Raw genomic sequence first — 14797 nt, 5'->3', positions numbered from 1 at the left:
TTTCCCTTTTTTCCTCTTTTCTTTTACTTGACTTTCTCATTTTGCTTCTCAACTTCCACATTTGAGTGTCTAGACAGATGTCGGTGCACAGTAGCGAAACATCTGAATACTTTTAGGGTCATATAAAACCTCAACACCCCACTGAACTGCTACAGAAAGGGAAAAATTCATCTTCATAAATCTGAATTTGAATCTCTTTCTGGGAATACCATGTTGCAAAACACAGTAGTAGAGGCAAACAGGCATAGAAGTACCTCACAGTTAAGTGAAGTATATGAGCTAACAGTAGCAGAAATCTCCAACAAATTAGTCAACCGTGAATACACCACCAAATGACTAAAAGTCAGAGAGGAGACACTGCAAAGTGAGCAGCAGGGAGAAGCACGGAGCTGCAGAGAGTGTGTTCATCTCTTCCCACACACCTCTGAATTCTTAGTTGAAACCCTGTAGCTCAGCCCTGGTGCACCTATTCCCTAGAAACTATGAGGCCTTTGTAATATACAGTTCCAATGTCAAATGTGCCAGTTGCTTGGTGAGAATCGGGGAAGAGGATCAGGGAGATAGAACTGCAGAAATACTGCAGGTCATCTCCTTCCGCATGCATCTAACACACAGAATTAACTCCAAGAAAGTAGGGAGTAACGTATAATCCATCAGATGACCAGAAATCACTGCAGAGACACAAGAAATATGGTAAACTAAGAAAATTTCTCTCCCTCAAGAGGAAAGAACAGCCCTTCATCTTTCAGAGACAATACAAGGGAACTCGTGGAAATGTCAGATAAGGAATTTAGAATATTCATAGTGATAAAGCTAACAGAGATGCAAGAGAAGAGAGACAACAAACTCCAGGAGATACAGGAGAAAAGAGACGAGTTCCAGGAGGTGAGGAAGTTCTTGCATGATCTGAAAGAGGAAATGCACACCGTAAAAAAGAATCAAATGAAACTGTTACAGATCAAGGCTGTTGATACAGGAAATCTAAATCTCCCCTGAAAGTATTAAAAGCAGAGATCATGCAGAAGATCAAATCTCACATGTAGAAGGTAAGAACCTCTGATCTAGAAAATTTCACCAAAAAGACTGAGGAAATAACTCCCCAAAATGAGAATAATATACTGGTAATTCTAGATACCATTAGATACCCAAACATCCGGATAATTGGTATCCCAGAAGGTGATAATCTATTCCATGAAATCCTAAAAGAAAACTTTCCACACCTAGAGAGGCAGTCTAATATCCAGGTCTAAGAAATACATAGGACCCCACATGGAATCAACCCAAGAAGATATTCTCCAAGGCACATCATAGCCAGATTGACCAAAACCACAGACACAGACAAGATATTAAAACTGGCAACAGAAAAACATCGTCACTTTCAAAGGACATCCCATCAGACTACAATCAGACCTCTCGTCAGAAACAATGCAAGCAAGGAAAGAATGGGAAATGAGATTAACCTAATTTTTTTGCAAGTAAGTTAGTTTAATACCTCTCTTTAGTAAAGGGAGGAATGGAGAAAGAAAAAAATGTTTCAGAAGAAAGTTATAGTAAAATTGTCACTATATTCTAGCTCTGTCCGTATTTTTAGTTTAAGATCTTTTGTGTACCAATAAAATGTGGAAAAAAGTTTAGTATGAAAGGAAGGGAGAGGGAAGAAAAAAACAAGTAAAAGTATGTGTAACTGACAAAAAAATGAGAAGCTATTTGCTAGTGATAAGGTATATAATAATATCTTTGTCTTGACTGACATGCATGGTATTTGCACTGGAAAAAGAAATGTACACTGTAAAGACACATGATTAAATGTAAATAAATTTTATAAATAAATAAATCATAAAAAATTACTTAACATTATTTTAATCGTGTTTTGAGAAATTTCTAAAACTATCTGAAAATGCAATAAAGGGCATAACAAATGTTTCCAAAGTCCCAAATTAACAACTGTTTGGATTCAATCATACAATCGCCTAGTCTTTAATTCTGTAAAGAAATAAAACATTACAGATAAAACTATGCTACAATCCTGGGCCCTAACTCCTCAGAGGTAACCGGTATCCTAGTTTTGGTGTATATGGTTCCAGCACATTCTTCTAAAATCTTCTAAATAAATTTTACATATAATTATCTATTTATCTTTAAAAAAACTGTTATGTTTTTGGTTTGTATATTTTGAAATACTTATGAATATCATACGTACATATTTTCAATCTTGCTTTCCTTATGAGACATTGTTTTTCATCTCTCCACTTTAATTCATACCTTCAAATGTGCATAAATTTTACCAAAGGAATATATTTCATTTATTCATTATCCATTTGGTTGGATTTTAAAGTTATCTGATTTTTACTCTTCCAAACAATGTGCAACAAAGAGCTTTATGCTGTTTTTTTTCTTTCACTTTTTTGCTATAGGGTACATGTACTTGCCAGAGAGAGACAGAAAGGTGAAAGTGAGAAATCACCCCACGGGAGGGATGGCCACACCATAATCCCTTCTCCTGCAGTCTCCTCTTAAGATTGTGGGCAAACATGCGCACACACCTGGAATGATCAAGGTCTCGCCCAGGACTCTAACTTGTAATGTGAGATTACAGTGCCTTAACTTCTACATCACCTGCTGGCCAGAGCCTTATACTTTTTGTCTCCTAACTCACATGTATGAGTTTCTCTGGAGCAATATTTCTCATAAAGTGTAGTGTGTGGGTCCCTAGGGGATCCCTGGAGCCCTTCAGAGAATCCTCAAGGTCACACTATTTTTATAATGCTAAGACAGTATTTGCTCTTTTCCATTCTTATTCGCTCATGAGTACAAAAGGGCTTTATATGTATTTTTAAGACAGTAACTGTATTTTCCAAAACAAACAAGACAAAAATAGTGAAAAAACCAGTGTGTACGTGTGGCCCTCACTGGCTCAGACGGCAGCGAACTGAACTGCAGTGCAGGAGGCCACATGGCCAACTGTGGGCTAGGGTCCTCATCTTAGCCTGAAAACACACTGGGTTTGTGCGTGCATCCCGATGACGTGAAGGCCAGGGAAAGGAGATCGCGGTGTGATGAGAACTTGTCAACAGTGTTCTCTCTCTTTCTAAAAACAAAGAACATAAGCATGTGGCAGTGAAGAATGTGAGGACTACCAAGTGATCTGTGATAAGGCACAGATCAGCAGTTTTACCCAGCATTACTTTCTTATCAGTTATTGCAATTATTGCTACAGTGAAAAGGCAAACTCATATTCCAGTGTCATCATGAAGATAGTTCTGACCTTCCTGATCAATAAAAGTGTGTGAGGGACACTCAGAGTATATATTGAAATTTCCATTGTCTTAGGTATGAATTTCTGGACCAATTAATACATATTTTTTAAAGAGAGATTTTTGCTACAGGGCACATGCACTTGCTAGAGAGACAGAGAGAGAGAGAAAGTAGAAGTCATCTCCTTAGGGGTGGCCACACTGCAATTCTCTCTCCTCAATTCTCTTCCCGGGATTTTGGGCACACACACCCATGTGCCCATCGTGTGTTTCAAGCCACTGGGTCTAGGACTTGATCTGCGGTCGGCCATGTGGGAGTCCAGAGCCTTAACCACTTTGCCACCCACTGGCCCCAATTTATGCATACCCAATTCAAGTCTAAAGAAAGGAGAGGGTTTTGCTAAGGGATGCCAGAAGAAAGATTTGCTCCTCTGTTAAGACTAAGTGATCAGGTTGTACAAGCAAATTGTTCACTTTAATATGGTGGTGGTGGTGGAGGGGGTAAGGGAATCATTTACCTTGTGAAATGGTTATTTTATGTTATGTGAATGTTGCCTAACAGGAAAAAATAATAAGACATAGGAAAACATCTCATTTTTTAATACTGTTCTGGAAAACTGCTTATCAATATCTCACTACTAGTCAAAAACATTCTTATTGAGGACTGGCAGATGGTGTAATGGTTACGTCACTGGACTCCCACGCAGTTGACCACAGTTCAAGTCCCAGACCTGGTGGCTTAAAACTCACGCTGAGTACTGTATGTATGTGTGCCCAAAGTCCCAAGAGGAGAAGAGACTGCAGCATGACCATCCTCCCAAGAGGTGATCTCTCACTTTCTGTCTCTCTGCCTCTCCAGTGAGTACACATGCCCTATAGCAAAAATCTCTTAAAAAAAAAAAAAAAAAAAGCGTACTGATACAACTGCAATAAATATTTTGCCAGAAGGTGCATATCTTTGCCAGAGAGGGAGAAGCAGAGGCAAAAAGCGCCTCCCAATGGGGTACAGTCAGGCCACGATCCCTTCTCCTCCAAGTCTATGCAGGCAGGATTCTGGGCACACATGCACACGTGCTCTCTGTGCTTGCCATGCCACTGAGGCCAGGATTCACTGTCGGTCATGTGGAATCTAGCTTCCTCAACCACCAGGCCATGGGGTAGGCCCAGTACTTTTATTTCTATAAGGCAATTTTCCAGGGGTAGTCAATATAATCAAAAAGTATAAAAGTATTCTTTGCATACTTACTTTTAAAAAATTCTGAAGTTATTACAAACTGAAAAATTCGTCAATCAAACACCCACCACTGGGATTAAAGATATTTAACAGTTTACCCAAATATCTCTTTCAAAAATAAGTCATTATAGGGACCAGCAGTTAGCATAGTGGCTATGTCGCTGGACTCCCATGTGGTTGACTGCGGTTTGCGTCCCAGACCCGGTGGCTTAAAACTCACACCGGGTACATGTGCGTGCGTGCCCAAGATCCCGAGAGGAGAATGGAGGAGAAGGGACTGCGGCGTGACCATCCCCCCGGGGGGTGATTTCTTGCTTTCTGTCTGTCTCTGTCTGTCTGGCGAGCGCACGTGCCCTATAGTGAAAACCTCTTCAAAAAAAAAGAGAGAAGAAAGAGGGACCAGCAAGTGACATGGTGGGTTAAGGCACTGGACTCCCCCATGGCTGACCGTGGTTCAAGTCCCAGACCCAGTGGCTTGAAACACCAGGCATGTGTGCATGCATGCCCAAAATCTTAAGAGGAGAATGGAAGAGAAAAGACTATGTCATGGCCATCCTCCTGGGATGTAAGTTCTCACTTTCTCTCTCTCTGCCTCTCCAGCAAGTGCAGTGCCTGATAGCAAAAGTCTCTCAAAAAAAAAAAGGAGAAAGCAAAAGAAACACCACAAAATGGGAGAAAATATTTATAAATCTAGTTTTTATTCTATTTTACCGACAGAAACCTATTTTGACATTGTAGAAAGTTACTTATTTTAACTAAGAAAAAATTATTTTAAAACCATTTTTTTAATTAAAAAGATATAACTTATTTTTTTGAAAAACAGAGTCCAGAATTTTTTCAAATTCATATCATCAGTGATGCCGCCTATGGTGAACGTAAAAGGAAACCAATTTTTCTTACAAGAAAAATAAATAATACTTTCTTCATTAGTTATCATGATGGCCTCTTTGCTTTTCCATGTTAAATCTTTGATCACTCTCAAATAATCCAATCTATAACTCAATTAAATTCATGAATCATCTAATATAGAAGCTAGTACCTAACAACAGATGAGTAAGACAAAACTAGAATCTACTAAATACTCACCAGGCACCATGAAACACACTTTATATTTGTTAACTCATTTAATCCTCACAACCACCATATGAAGTATAATCCCACTCCTACAGATGAGGAAATTAAGTCTCAGAGAGTTATTTAGACTTGACTGTAAGTACACAGTTGCTAAGTGACAATTCAAATAATATCAACTAACATTTATTCAGCACTTAACATTGTGCCAAGGTCTAGTCTAAATTTACGTACTGACTCATTTATTTCCCCCAACAACCCTATAACATGTATTACTATTATTTATTTCCCCCAACAACCCTATAAAATGTATTACTATACTGAGAAAACTGAGACAGAGAAGTTAAATAATTTGTCCAAAGTTACAAAACTAGTAAATGGAAAAGCTGAGCTTTTAGCCCTGTCAATCTGCCTCCAGAATCTGAAATCTTAATTACCACAACTTCTTGCTTCAAAGACAGGATTCAAAACCAAGGTCTTTCCAAGTCCACTAAGCCAAAACATTTTTTAATACACACTAATATGTCAAGAAAATTAAGGGAAATGATGAATAAAAAATAAATCCAATTTTTATTCATATCTCAATTTTTTAAATATGTGTTTCAAAAGAATACTTTATTCTATATACTTACTACATGAGGACAGATGGTTTGTCTATTTCATTAAGCTTGCAGTTATACACAATCTTAATTTAGGCAAAAAAGGGTAGATTACCAAGCAATCCTTAAAATTATAGCAGTATAGACAAAAACAATGGTATCAACTAAATTTCATTTAAGTCTATAATTTTTAAAAAGAGATTAGGCAAAATAATAGATTTCAAAAACTAACTTGCCTTATGGTAAGTTTTCTTAAGGGATGATCTTCCTAACATACCTTTTCTTGTTGCAACTTTAACAGCAAACCACGTTGTTTCTTCCGGAGTGGGGGCATTTTATCATCTTCTCCTTTGTCTCGTAGATGTCTGCAAATGGTAATTTTCATTGAGACAAAGATTAAATATCTATTATATCTTAAATATTCTTGACTAGCGGGACCAGAAGTTAGCGTAATAGCTATGTTGCTCGACCATGGTTTGAGTCCTGGACCCAGCGGCTTAAAATCACGCCGGGCACATGTGTGTGCGTGCCCAAGATCCCGAGAGGAGAAGGGATTGCGGCGTGGCCATCCCCCCGGGGGGTGATTTCTCACTTTCTGTCTCTCTGTCTCGCTCTGTCTTTCTGGCAAGCGCACGAGCCCTATAGCAAAAACCTCTCCAAAAAATTTTTTAAAAAAATTCTTGACTATTAAAAAGTGTGTAAGCCAGTTTAACATTTTCAAATGTGGAAAACAATTGCTACATAAAGCAATACATATCCGACAAATATTTTACTGAGTATATACTATATGCAAGCTCTAGACTATGTTCTCCAAAGACAGAAAGACTGAGAAATTCTACAGGAACCAAGTATAAAACACAACATGAGAATCAGCTAAGGGATAAAAGAGAAATGCAAAGAAAATGTTACATGAGCAGGAAGCAGGTCTTCAAAGCAACATGCATCAAGGATAATTGCCATATTTCTGGCTTGAAAACCTTTGGCTGATCAAGTCATACTATATGAGGGTAAAAAAAAGAAAAAAAAGAAAAAAAAGCATTTTGATTTTATGAAAGGGGGAGTAAAAACTATGGTCACTGAAAGAACCTACTTTTTCTGGTGCTCTAGCCAGGCTAATTCAGCCTTCGTTTTCTCCTTCAAGGCCTTTTCACGGAGACGTAACAGTGAAGACTGGTGAGCTGCCCTCATTTCCTCTTCTTTCATGTACTGTCGAACCATCTCCATGGTAAATTTAGAAAAGCTATCTTGTCCTCCTGAGAATGGCATGCTCAGCTCCTGAAGTAGAGAGTATATTTCAAGTTTATCATCTTCTAAACCTTCTGGAACTTAATTTTATTAAAAGAAGTATACATTTATAAAAATAAATTATGGAGGCTGGTCCCCCAGTGTAGCACTAAAGCACAGAGGAAGCCAGATCTCCCATGGCCTATCAGAGTTCAAGTCCTGGCCACAGAAGTTTGAAAAACATGCTAGGTGTGTGTGTGTGTGCCTAATCCTAATAGCATGGACAACTAGAAGAAAAATGGTGTGATCCACCCACAAGGTGGAGAAGGTCTCTCTTCTTTGCACAAATGCACATGTGAATGAGCTGTCATCAAAAATAATAATAATAATAATAATAACAACAACAACAAGGTCACCAACTATGCAAAACAACATTCTTCAAAAAGAACAAGTTAGATTAATATTCACCTGCTAATTTATTCAGCCAATAAAATTTTAATAAACAACTGTTGCAAGGCAGGTACTGTCCTAGGGATACAAGGTTGGGTAAGAATTTGTTCTTGTTAGCCAAAAGACTTACAATTTGGTAAGAATAAATCTAACTTTTAAATGGAATAGAGCGTTAGAAGAGTGAAACATGTGAAAAAACTACAGAGATAATAATAGCTCTGATCTTCAAAGGCCTCATACATCATTCCAAGGAATAAGTTGGTATTCCACATTTTAAGAAAAGTGAAGTCAGATATTATAGGAAAAATATATTATTATTTTGTTACATAACATTATAACAAATATTGTTACCTTAGGAGAATCACTGTGGTAGTTGACAACTGAATTCAACTATAAAACATATCCTGGGCTGGCCCTATAGCCTAGTGACGAAGGGAGCTAGACCTAGTTTGAATCCTGGTCCCAGCAGCTTGAAAAACACACCAGTGCATGTGTGCATGCCCCAAATCCCGACAGGATGGAGAAATGGGGGGAGAAGAAATTGTAGTGTGACCATGCCCCAGAGAGGGTGTTTCTTCCTTCACCTCTCTCTGGTGAGCACGTATGTCTTCTGGTAACTTAAAAAAAAACAAAAACCTCATACCTTTGAGAGAATACATCCATGACTACACACCCTTCCAGAGGTAACATGAAACATACCTTGGCAGAAGACAGTGTAGTCTTCTCTGGGGACTTTTCTTCTTCATCAGAGTCATCGTGATGTCCTCTCTTCTTTTCCATGTTAAATCTGCGATGACTCTCAGACGGCAGTAAAGAGCGAAATGATTTTTCTTCTATTTCATCTTCTGTCATGGATTCATCAAATTTCAGGGAATATTCTGTTGCAATAGAAGTTGAATCTAAAAGAGAAAGCAGACATTGTCATTATTAACTGTTCTTGGTAGGTATTCAATTAGCAGCCCTTTTTGCCTCTTTATGGGACAATGTACCATTAATTCAAAGAACTGATCAATACCAAGTAACAAGCCAGAATAATAAAGTTCATTTTCATAACAAAGAAGGAGGAAAAAAAACTCTGAAAATATCTAGGAATACTAGGACAAGAAATATGTAGAAGACTGTACTTTAACTTTTTTTTTTTTTTTTTTGGAGAGATTTTCACTGTAGGGCACGTGCGCTCACCAGACAGACAGACAGAGACATAGAGACAGAAAGCGAGAAATCACCCCCCGGGGGGATGGTCACGCCGCAATCCCTTCTCCTCCATTCTCCTCTCGGGATCTTGGGCACGCACGCACACGCGCCCGGCGTGAGTTTTAAGCCACCGGGTCCAGGACACGAACCGCGGTCGACTACGTGGGAATCCAGCGACATAGCCATTACGCTAACTGCTGGTTCCCTAACTTTAAAGAGTTCTTACAAACCAATTTTAAAAACCCACTAATACACTTACAGAAAAATGAGAAAAAGTAATGATCAGATGCTTCACAAAGGAACTATAGACAGCCAAAATAAAGTGAAAAAAAGTTTATTACTGGCAAAGAAAAACAAATTAAAATATCTTTTTTTAAAACTCATGAATTTCATGCTTAATCAGAAACAGGACTGCTCGTTCAGGTTGGTTCCTGTGTGCCTTTGAAACACTCCTGTCCTTTTGTTTACTATTTCCTCACTTGCTGGTACTGTAAGATGCTCTGGGCTCTTCTTGTATTTTCCCTGCAGCCCTGTAATCAGTCATTTCTCCAAAGAGCTCTGGTTTCTTTTATTGGAGAATGATATTTAGAAACCACATTGAGCACTGGTTGTCCGTGTTATTACTGGAGTATTGTTGCTTCTGCACTTGCTCAATGGACAGAGCTAGGTAACATATGCATGTACACTAACCCATGTATACATGCGCATATATGTATGCACTCACACACAATTGCTTTGTATCCATCCATTAATTTAAGTGCAAATTCATATTGATGCCTCTGATTCTAACCCAGTATGACGTTCACTGATACTGAATGATACTCATTCACAAAGCTCATTCTAGTCTTCCTTTCTTGTATATTTGTAACCTCACTATCCCCTCCTACACTAAGAATCCTGGCCCCCACCATCCAATATGCATTCACCTATTTTCAACCCCGGTATGTAAGTAAAGAACTCTCAACTTGTCCCTCTCATGTGATTTTAACTCCAACAAAAGGGAGAATGGCACATCGGGTAACTCAGAGATTAGCAAGGCCACCGCTGTCACAAGGCCCAGAGCACACAGGCCAGTCTGGACTAACAGGAGACAGATTTCGCTTTTAAGTATTCCTAATTTAAGGCAACCACTATTCTTAGGTTTTCAGTTCCCTTTTTCTTTTCATTCTAAAAATCACACTTTTGGAAAGGGGGCTTTTACTCACTTCTTCTGCTCCCATACTTTTCATTAACATCATGATTTATCAAATCTGTTTCCATCCCAACTGCCCCTGCTGAGATAGCTGATCTACGGGCAATCTGTGTATGGGATGATTGTCCAGCCACATCCTAGGTCTTTTCTCTAGAACACAATTTTCATTTTTTGCAGTATAGTTCCTTTTTGCTTAAAGAATCCTTCAATTTCCTGAAGGCAGTGAGGAAAGACAAGGCTATGCCTTGAAAATTTTGCTTAGAACTCTCAGCTAAATCTTAAACTCAATCACTTCCAACTTCTGCTTTCCATAAAACACGAGAAAACAGTTCAGTAAAGTTATCTGCCACTCTGTAACCAGGATCCCCTGCTCTAGTTTCCAAACAAGTGACTGTCCGTATACAGGCAGGAGAGTTACCTTTCTCATCAGGAAGAGATGGCACGCTATCGCTCCGTAAGGAATCATCTGCAGCTGTCTGAACTTGCTCGTCAATGGAGCTCTCCATTTTGTCACCGTGAAGTTTCTTCTCATTCTCTTTACAAGATGGAACCGAAGGGCTTTCCTGACGGCTGCTACCGCTACTACTTCTGTTTACGGATATCACAGAAACGGAACAATAAAAAAGGTCCGAGTCATAACCTTGAAGTAAACTTATTTGGCCCAAGACTGTGCCTTATAACCAAGATATTAAATAAAAAACGACATAAAATGTAAAAAGATAATTAAACAAAGTCTAAACATGAACCATTTGGGAAAAGATGAGCAGGCGAAAGGAAATTTCACTTTTAATGATCCTAATAGGCAACTATGACCTAAGGGTTTTTACTTCTTTTTTCCCTTTCTTTCAGGAAACTTTTGGGAAACTTGGCTTTTACTCAGTGTTTCTATTTTCGTACTTTTCATTAACATCATAATGTATCAAAATCTTCCAACTGCTTTACTGAAAGTGTTTTTGATATACTCTCAACCTGTGACGAATCCAAGAGACTATTTCTCTGTAACTTTAGATGGTGTTCACCTCTATCTATCTCCACTAAACACTCTACTTGCTAAAGAAAACGGAGTAAAATGTTAACATCAGGGTAATATGGATGAAAGACAATTGAAAACTTTGTATATTCTTGCACTTTTCTGTAAGCCTGATGTTTATCCAAATTCAATGTTAATTAAAAGAATTCTCCTTTCTTATATTCCACATTTCTACTCTTTTCTGCTTCTGTTCCCATCTCCCTAACAGGTTTATCTGTGTTCCTTCCGCTTGCTTTTAATTTTTCTGTCCTTCTTTAAAATGATGGTGCTTTTCTCTTTTTACACCACACACTGTATTCTCTGTGGGCAATGTTTTTATTTATTTATTTGTTTGTTTTTAATTATTTGCCAGAGGGCATGTACTTACCAGAGAGACAGAGAAAGAGGGAGATGGAAAAAGCATCCCCCGCCCCCCATCCCAGGGGTGAGGTCACATTGTAATCCTTTCTCCTCCATTACCCCATGCTGTTAGGATTTGCTCATATGTTCCAGCACTGTTTTCCAAGCTGCCAGGGCCAGGATTCAAAGGCTTTTTAAAACAGGTGAATAACCAAACCAGTTACAAATATTTTTAAAAAATCATCCTGGTTTGGGAGCCAGCCTGTGGCATGGTGGTTAAGGTGGCAGCTAGATCCCACATGGCTGACTGCATGGCTCCAGTCAGACCCAGCAGCTTGAAAATCAGGCTAAGGTGTGTGTGTGTGAGTCCCCAAAACCCCAAGAGGAGAATGGAGAAGGAACTGTGGCATGGCCACCACCACCCTCTGGGGACTTTCTCACTTTCCTCCTCTCTCTCTCCAGTAAGGGCACAAATCCTGTAGCAAATTTAAAAAGAAGGGAAAAACAACACTCTGTGGGACCAGCAGATGGTGTAATGCTTATGTCACTGGATTCCCATATGGCTGACCGTAGTTGAAGTCCTGGACCCAGTGGCTTGAAACTCATGCTGGGTATGTGTATATGTGCCCACAATCCCAAGGGAAGAATGGAGGAGAAAGGACTGCAGCCTGGCCATCCAACCAGAAGAGTAGGGTGAATTCTCACTTTCTGTCTCTCTGTCTCCCCAGTGAGCACACGCAACAAACTCCAGTTATCATGTGGCTAACGAATAGAGTGTGGAAAGATCAGAATAGGAATGGAGGGACCAGCAGTTAGCATAATGGCTATGTCACTGGACTCCCACGTAGTCAACCGCGGTTCACATTCCAGACCCGGTGGCTTAAAACTCATGCTGGGCATGTGTGCGTACATGCCCAAGATCCTGAGAGGAGAACAGAGGAGAAGGGATTGCAGCATGGCCATCCCCCCTGGGGGGTGATTTCTCACTTTCTGTCTCTCTGTCTCTCTCTGTCTGGCGAGCGCACGTGCCCTATAGCAAAAACAACAACAACAAAAAAAAAAACTCTCAAAAAAAAAAGAATAGGAATGGAATAGGGAGACTACAAGGAGTCAACTGCAGTAATCCAGATGACGGTCTAAATGAACTAAGCATCAGTGAAGGTGTCAGTAAAGATGAAATAAAAGTCACCCAGTTTCAGGTATGTATCAGGTGCTCAATAACTATAACTACTGGTACTTATCTTTGTTTTTTAATTTCACAAGTGAATTTTTTAAATTGGGGATTCAGATACCAGCCCCCATAGCTCAGCAATTAAGGAAGCTGGATCTCACATGGCTCACCACTACTCAAATCCTGGCCCCAGTCAGCAGTTTGAAAAACATACCAGACATTTGTGTGTATGGGCCCAAAATCCTCACAGAAAGAAAAAGAGGGATGCTATCTCTAGTGAGTGCACACACTCTTTGGCAATAAAACTTTAAAAATTAAATTAACAAATAAAATAAAAAGTAAGGCTTTACTATACTTGACAACATTGGCGTCCAACCTCCAAGAATGCTAGAAAGTAACCTCTAGAAATGCTTTTACCCGAGGATGGAACCATAATTGAAAAATATAAACATTAATAGTGTGTCAAGAATGAATGACTATTCAGTATTTTTTTATAATGATATAAACTAGTATATGCAGTAATATCAAGGAATATGGATGTCGGAGCCAACAGGTGGCATAGTAGTTAAGACGCTGGACTCCCACATGGCTGACCACAGTTCAAGGCCCAGACCCGGCAGCTTGAAAATCACGTTGGGTGTGTGTGCCCACCCAAAATCCCAAGAGAATGGAGAAGAGATTGTGGTGTGACCATTCCCCCTGGGGTGCGATTTCTCACTCTTTCTCTCTCTCTCTCCAGTGAGCACACATGGCCTATGGTAAAAACTTTTAAAAAATAATAAAATTAATATGGATGTCAATGAGAAAATGAACAATAAACACAGAATTTAGAAGCAGATAAATTGAGGTTGAATTCTTTGGTATGTCACTATCTACATAACCTTGGGTGAGTTCCTTAATATCCCCATGAGACTCAATCCCTAATCTATGAGGATAAAACTATCCACTTTGGAAGGCTGCTGTGAGATTAAACGTAGGAAAAACAATTTACACAATGCTTGTACAATATAAGTTCTCAAGGAAGAGAAGCTATATCATTACAAGAACACTCATTTTGTAAATTGGCAAATAAATGGGGTAAGTCAGCACTTTAAAAGGTAGACATTTTTTCATATAAAGTAACAAGATTAACAAGTCAAAGAAAACCAATGTTAAAGACATTTTACTAAACTATAAAGACAGTTTACTAAACTATAAAGATAAAGAAATCAAATTCTTTTCACCTTCGATCATGACTCTTATATCTTGAAGACTCAGAATAGCTATCATATGAAGGGGAATACTTCTGATACTTTGAGTCAAGGGTCTCTTCTTTACTCTGAGAGAGGGAAACAGACTGACTTTTCCTATAAAGAAAATAAAAATTAATTAAACATTCATACTCTCCAATAAGAGGAAGATTTTATTTATTTATTTTTATTTTTTAAATTTTTTGCTATAGGGCGTGTGTGCCCACCAGAAAGACAGAGAGAGACAGAAAGCGAGAAATCACCCCCCAGGGGCGATGAGCACACTGCAATCCCTTCTCCTCTTGGATTTGGAGCACCCATCCACGCACCTGCACCCGGAGTGAGTTTTAAGCCACCAGGCCAGGATTTGAATCACAGTCGACTACATGGGAGTCCAGTGGTGTAACCATTAAGCCATCTGCTGGTCCCCATGTGCTCCTTTCTTTCATAACATTTATCTCGGTTTATAACTGTTCATTTACTTAAATAAATATCTGATTCGTTTTCTCTCCTCCACCAGATGTTATGCCCCTAACTCTATTTGCAGTACCCAGAACAGTACCTACGACACATAGATGTAGACATTAAACACTTGCTGAATGAATGAATACTAACCGATCTGGTTCAACTCTGGCCCTCAGATGTTTTCCGAAGTCTGGAAGGTGTTGCCGCTGGTGGTCATAGAGCATTGCTAGGGGAGCTCCTGAAGCAGTGATGGCATCTGAAATATGAGTTCGAGTCAACTCTGCCATCTAAATATGAACATACACACAACAAAGGCAAAAGTCAATGTAAAAGATAACATCAAAA

General features: G+C 39.1%; 1 protein-coding gene across 2 annotated transcripts in view; it reads right to left on the bottom strand.

Annotated features, from left to right (window-relative positions):
* Positions 1 to 14797, bottom strand: part of CEP350 (centrosomal protein 350) — a gene marked incomplete in the record, with an annotated part of 138030 nt that overhangs the window by 51247 nt on the left and 71986 nt on the right. For both annotated transcript variants that reach the window (XM_027767921.1, XM_027767922.1), the window contains 6 exon segments: positions 6436 to 6523; positions 7249 to 7433; positions 8532 to 8731; positions 10637 to 10806; positions 13982 to 14104; positions 14603 to 14739. In XM_027767921.1, the coding sequence (XP_027623722.1) occupies positions 6436 to 6523; positions 7249 to 7433; positions 8532 to 8731; positions 10637 to 10806; positions 13982 to 14104; positions 14603 to 14739 (903 nt within the window).

This window comes from Tupaia chinensis, unplaced genomic scaffold, assembly GCF_000334495.1.
Source record: "Tupaia chinensis unplaced genomic scaffold, TupChi_1.0 Scaffold000074_1, whole genome shotgun sequence".
Taxonomy (NCBI): domain Eukaryota; kingdom Metazoa; phylum Chordata; class Mammalia; order Scandentia; family Tupaiidae; genus Tupaia; species Tupaia belangeri.
This window is presented reverse-complemented; position numbering and strand designations above follow the sequence as displayed.